Raw genomic sequence first — 6,976 nt, 5'->3', positions numbered from 1 at the left:
TTTTACCTTGTTTTCAGTTATCTGCAGCCAGTAGTGTTCTGAAAAAATTGAATAGAAAATTACAGAAATAAACAAGTCATATGAATTTAAAACATTATATTGTCATAATTATTCTATTTTTATTAATTCAAGTTATGATTATTAATATCTTCCTGTATTCAGTTATAAATTAAACTTTACTACGGGTATGTTTATATAGGTAGTGTAATATAGGGCTTGGTACTAGCCTGGGTTTCAGGGACTCACGGGGATATCTTGGTGCATTTCCCTACAGGTATCGGATAGTCATTAAACTCTGAAGTTGTGACCTTCCTAAGATTTCTTCGGAATGTCCTGAGGTTCACTTGAGATAGCACAATGCAGTAACTCTGAATGAAGATTTCTCAGGATTTTGCAAGCTTTGATCACCCTGCAGTGGCTCTTTTTCTTGATAGTTGTTCTTTGCACAGCTTTATAGAATCTCATCTGCACATAACAGCCTAGCATTCAGCCAATATTTTCAAACGACTGTGCATATTTATGGAGCAGTTTGCTCATTCTTGAACCTTCATAGCTTCCCCTCAGGCATGGTTTCTCTTTGCAGTTCCTCAAGCTTGCTACCTTGTGATTGGATGCCTGTTCCCTGTACCACAGTAAGGGAAGGTTCCAGGCAGGAAGTAGGAGTGACTGTGGACCGTCTTACTGTGTCCCTCCCCATGCCCTGGAGACTGCTGTTGTTTGGCATTTATTTTCCCAGGACTCAAAAAGCAATTGTTTGGAATATTATATCCAGTTTTTCATTGTTTATGACAGAGTGATGTTTTGTCATCAATGGCTTCTTATATAATCTTCCTAATGAAGCATGTTATTCCCCAGCCCCACCCCCATTATATGGGAGGAATTGAGCAGTACACTGGTTCCGGGAAGGTTTTGAAATTCTGTCCTTTGCTACAACACGGATAGACCTGGAGGAAACTGGGTGAAAGGAGACAAGCATGAAGAGACAAGACACATGCTCTCACTCATATTTGGAAACCTAAAAGGAGCTGATCTGATAGAACAGGAAAGTGGAATAGCACTTACTGAAGGCTAGTGGCCAGTCAGTGCAAGTGAGGAGAGGATGAAGCAGCATGGTTCTACTGTGCAGCTGAGTGACTACGTTACAGTGCACAATAGAAAATATTTGTGATGACTCACTCAGTCCAAGAGGTCAAACGCCTTCAAGTCAGAAAAACCATAGGTATAAAGTCAGGCCCGTGGCCAAAAGCCTCAGGGTCCCCCTGAGGATTCTCTTGATTCCAAAAGCCAAAGAATGTGGAGTCTGATGTTCAAGAGCAGCTGCAGGGAAAAACCACTGTGCTTAGAGAGTAGAAGAGGCAGAGGCAGAAGAACTCTCCCTCCCTTTCTGGCTGTTCTGTCTCATTTGGACCTCCAGGCCACTGGATGGTGCTGTCCACATTCTAGAGGGTCTTCACTACTCATTTCACTCATCCATATGCTAACATTCTCTGGAAACACCTCTCAGATACACTCAGAAGCAGTGCCTTACCAGACTGTCATGCAGTGTGCCTAACACCCCAAATTAACTGTGACACATGTCCACCAGAGAGCCTCACTGGGTGCCAGATCCTTGTGGACAAGCTTGGAAAAGCTTTCTGTGTTTTGGCTCGGAAGGGCACGGAAGTCATTGCCACCCGGGAGACCTAATGAGGTCATGATCCCGGAAGTGGAATGGAGTAGATCATTGACACAGTGGACTTTATAATGGGAACCTAGAAGGAAGTGTGACACCTCATCAGACACCAACCAGTGTGACAGATGTCAGGAAAGGGACTACATGCCACCACTTTTCACAGTGGCCTGGCATTGCACTCATCTCTGACTTGCAACCCACTTCAGGGAGATGTCGACTGCAGGCCTAACCTATACTAAAGTTGTTATTGCCAAAGAAAACAGGCGTTCTTGAGATAGAATTTAAATGACAAAGCAAGTAAATGAATTTTAGGAAAAATTTAGATATTTTTATTTATACATGTCTATATACTAAAGTTTCACCTTCTCCAGCTATGAGCATTATCCATTTCAAAACACTGGCAATTTGATGAACGACAATATGTATTAACTATAATCTTTATTCTTTAATTTTCAGTGAGGATTGGCACCATTCATTTATCATAGAATGAGCATTCATTTTAAATCCACCACAGTGATATAAATAGACATGAAAGCAATGCAATTGGCATTTGCAGTCTTGAATCTGCTGATGAACTCACACATGCAGAATTATCAAGTGCCAAATAGGTCGCTTAAAAGGCATACTCTCTGGGGACTGACGTTGAAGCTCAGAGGACAGAGTGCTAGTCTATTGAGCATCAAGGGTCTGGCCCCTAACACTGAGTAAACAGAACTTACTGGCACACGCCTATAAGTGGAGGCAGGAGGATCAGAAGTTACTACTACTAGGCTACTTAGTGTGTTCAAGCCCAACTTTAGACGCATGAAATCCTGTCAGATAGGGGATCCTAATAAAGCCAGTGTGTAAGTCTTTGAACTAGATTCTATATGGTAGAGGCAAATAATTCTCCGTGTTGTAATATTTCTTTTTAATATTAAAACTTTCTTCCATTTGCTCAGAGGTACGTGCAATATGTCATTTCACTCACAGGTAATACCCATCTTAAAATAACTTCCATTTAAATACAAACTGGGGACCAGTAAGGTGGCTCAGTGGGTAAAGGCGCTTGCCACAAGTTTGACCACCTGAGTATGATCCCCAGGATCCATATGCTAGAAGGAGATACTGACTCTCACAAACTGTTCTCTGACCTCCACAAGTGCCATGCATGCATACAATCCCCCCAGTAACAAATGCATACATATAAATTAAAAAAATGGTAGCCAGATGTGGTGGCATGTTTCTGTAACCTTACATTCAGGAAGCACAGGCAGGAAGTTTTGCAAGTTCGAAGCCAGCTAGGGGTACATAGCAAGACCCTGTCCACCTAAAAGTAAAGCAAAACAAAATGTATACAAGAAAAAGAATGGTACCCAGGGGCTGGCAGGATGATCCACCAGGTAAGACCCCTCCCATCAAGTCTGACGACCCGTGTTCAATCCTAAGGACCTACATTGTGGGAGGAGAGAACTGACTCTGGAAAGTTCCTTTGACCTCATGCTCTTGTCACATGGATATACATGCACACACACACTCACAGAGAGACACAAATTTATATACGTAATTACATTTTTTTTAAAAAGACTGTTACCCTGAACCACCACTGTACCACACTGTAGCACCACTCTAGCACAACTGTTAGTCTTGTGTGTGTAATTCTACCTAGTCCATGATTAATTACATCTTTTACAGACTCGTAATTCTGGATCATGACTCAGCTCCCCCAGCATTAGCTATCAATTTGCTATATTCAGTCAACAAACATCCCAAGCCATGCAAACAATGACTTGGCTGCTACAGACTTCAAGGGTCACATCCTTGTTTTGCACTTTTCTCATTTATTCCCTCACTCATTTACTCAGCAAATATTTATGACGATAGGCACTGGGGTACTGTATAAATAAGGCCCTGTTGGGCGTTGGTCTGGTGCTGCGATGCCTTCAAATACTGGCCCCCAAGTTCTGGTTGCCCGGAAGAGCAGATCCTCATGTGCACCAGATAATGTTTTGTGAACCTTTCTCACCAATTTAGAGCTGTTGGACAGACTGATTGAGCAGTAATAATCCAAGCAAGACTCAAACAGCAAATACTTTGGGGTGTGCAGCTGGGGAATTAATTAATGTCTAGCATATAGAAAAAATAGATTTTGGGCAATTTGCCCAATAATTGTGCTAAAACTGATTTTAAAAATCCACAGGACTCTGCCCGGCTTACTGGGGCTAGCTGGGTCATATTCGCAATTAATAGAGTTATTAAGTAACATTTAAAAATCATGTACAAGGCCCTGTCCCCACATTAAACTCCAAAAGTTCAGGCAATCAAGAGCATCATAGTATAAACTATGCTTTTAATGCTAATTGTGCAGATGCAGCCAGAGATGTGTGCTTTGGTTGACTGAGTTACTTCCTTAAAGCTTCAAAAGCAGAACCATGGGTGGGCACACACACACACACACACACACACACACACACACACACACAAAACAAACGCATGTGGAAAAAACTTTAAAGTAGAATCATGCCAAGATCTAGAAGCCTGTGTCCATGTCGTGGTGTAATCTCCACACAGCACATGCTTCTACTTCCGGCCACGGGAGGGCTCATCAGATAAAAATGTTCCTTTGAATGAAAAAACAATTAAGCATTTAAAATGGGAGAACAAGAAAATACAAGATAAGAATAGACCTTACCAGCCTGCTTTATAGAAAACTGCCCAGCTTCCTGGGCACTGAGTCCTTGTCTCTGAATGTAATTGTCTAGGAGTCTTGGTTCAGGTTCATTTTCTCCTCTGATTAAAGAGAGCTTTCTATATTGAAAGAACATCTTTGCAATTTACTACTTGTGAATTTAAGTTCTGTAATTTACACACACACACACACACACAGACACACACACACACACACACACACACACACACACACCAGACCCCTAAACATCCAAAAGAATCAGAAAGTGTTGGTACCAGTTTGTTTGTTTGTTTGTTTTTTGGTGGGGGAGTGGATTGTTGTTTTCTTAGTCTCTCCATGTTACTGTGACTGAATGTTCAGTGAAAGCAAAAAACGAAAGTACCCAGGGTGCAATGGGGAAGAAACAACAGCCATCACATGTGGAGCAAGGGAGTCTTTTGAGGAGAAGGGACGGATATCCCATCTCAGAGAAAAACAGGCCTGGAGATATCAAGAGAAACAGCAGGCATTGGATGAGACCCAGGGGTGCCTGCTTCTGCAGCTGCCTGCCCAAGCCATCTTATCCTGCTTCTAGCTGCCGCATCTGCCTAACGGAAGCAGCTTATCTAGCACTGGCAATGTATTCCTTATTGGGATCTGTGTTTTCAGTGTTCAGCCACTGCTTTCTAGTGTAGCTATTTCAAAGTGTGAGCTCACTATGTAAGCTGGACAGTTTTGAATGCATATGCCTTGGAAAAGTGTGCGTGTGTGTGTGTGTGTGTGTCCATCTCTCCGCCCATCCATCTTGTCCTTCCAGATTACAGGGACTTAAATCCAATTCACAAGTGGTAAATTGCAGAGATGCTCTCCCAAACTAGATGGACCTCTTTAATCAGGGGAAAAAAAAAATAAAACCCCTCTTAGAAACCAGTAAACAATGTCATGCAAAACAATGTGCCAGAATCTAAAAAGCCCACCATAGAGGTCAATATTACTTTCTCACTCTGATATAGGAAATGCATTGACCTTATTATGTGGCAATAAACCAGGGTTGGTGCTTTCTGCAGCTCTCACAATTCCATGATGCTATTATGAATCCAGGAGGAGAGAGTTGGGGTATATGACCAAATGCCTATGGCACATGATCCTCTGAGGGCTCAATGAGAAGTTTTATGGGTGCCAGTATTTTGATGTCACTAACCAAGATGGTGGCCAAGTAACACAGTCACTTCATTTTGATAAGGCCACCAGACAAGATGGCAAAACAATCAAAAGTTGGTTACTTCCTGCCAGTGGCATGCTCAGCTCTGTGATAATATGAGAGTCCACACCCCATCAGGGCCTGAGTCCCTGTGGGACCCTCACAGGCTAAATGTGAACAGTCACCCCTTAACCATCCATTGGGCTAGTTAGTTTTGGTGTGTAATTTTTTTTTTAATTAAAACTTTTTTGTTTAATAATGTTTAAAAATAAAAGGTCATTATTAAAAAAATTTAAAAATCATTCATCCAAGATAGATTAGCATTAATATAGTAAGAAAAATCATCCTTAAGAATATAGTCACAAAATAGCAAAGTAAACAAACAAACAAACAAAATAGAGAACCCAACTCTATGATCTCAAGCCAAAGAAGTGGGGTTCGTATTGGATATGGGAGTGACTAGATCAGAGTGAGGTCTCTCCCAAATGGCTTCTAGAGAGGGAGAGATAATTTTAAATGTCCCTCAAATTTTAGGTTAAAACAATAGTGGGCTTTCTCTCTTTTACATTTGTAGATGGAAAGAGGAAGTACAGTATATAGAATGCTTTAAAAGCAACAAAAGGTTTATCTGTCTCCAGGCTAAAAGCAACTGCTCTTCCCTCATTAGAAAAAGGTTAATGTTTTTATAGATGTGTTCTCTATGTGGGAGTGTTCTCTTTCTCTTTTTCTCTCTGCTCTCTGCTCTCTGCTCTCTGCTCTCTCTCTCTCTCTCTCTCTCTCTCTCTCTCTCTCTCTCTCTCTCTCTGTGTGTGTGTGTGTGTGTGTGTGTGAGAGAGAGAGAGAGCACATGCGTGTGTGATTGTATGCATATACAAGACTTAAAAGAAAGGCACCTGATCTCCTGTAACTGTAGCTACTGGTGACTGTGAATTGCCCTGTGGGCCCTGGGACTTGAACTAGGGTCCTCTGCAAGAACAGTAAGAGTTTGTTCTTTATGGTTGAACTATAGCTCAGTCTCTCCTCTCATTTTCCTAAGAAAAGAAGCCTCTTTCTTTTTTCTAAAACAACCTTCACACATTCTTAGTTACTTGTTAATGGCCTTTTCCCTTCTGATTTAGGTGAGACAAGCAGCAGGAGGAAAGATAAGGCAAAACCCTCTGGGAAGATTCACTCTCTTTGGGAGTAAAGGTCAAGAAGTTCCTAGGAACAATTGAGCAATAATAAACTCTAAGAGAGCCTCCTTTTCAGCTCCGGGGGTGCTGTCATCATGAAAGTTTGTCCAAAACTACCAAACAAACAAACCAAAACAAACACAACAACACAACAAAACCCCCTTGTTCTCTGATATGCATCAGAGCTCTCTTCTTCTTCTTCTTCTTCTTCTTCTTCTTCTTCTTCTTCTTCTTCTTCTTCTTCTTCTTCTTCTTCTTCTTCTTCTTCTTCTTCTTCTTCCTTC

The 6,976-nt window shown here is 41.5% G+C and overlaps 1 protein-coding gene across 1 annotated transcript in view; it reads left to right on the top strand.

The window, feature by feature from the left end:
• Nucleotides 1–3,042: 3,042 nt before the first annotated feature.
• Nucleotides 3,043–6,976, top strand: part of LOC110333679 (tubulin beta chain-like) — a 16,464-nt gene continuing 12,530 nt past the window's right edge. The window contains exon 1 of the mRNA XM_021215369.1: nt 3,043–3,054. Coding sequence (XP_021071028.1) covers nt 3,043–3,054 — 12 coding nt within the window. The remainder of the gene's footprint in view (nt 3,055–6,976) is intronic.

Source organism: Mus pahari, chromosome 16 (genome assembly GCF_900095145.1).
Source record: "Mus pahari chromosome 16, PAHARI_EIJ_v1.1, whole genome shotgun sequence".
In the NCBI taxonomy this organism is placed as follows: domain Eukaryota; kingdom Metazoa; phylum Chordata; class Mammalia; order Rodentia; family Muridae; genus Mus; species Mus pahari.
This window is presented reverse-complemented; position numbering and strand designations above follow the sequence as displayed.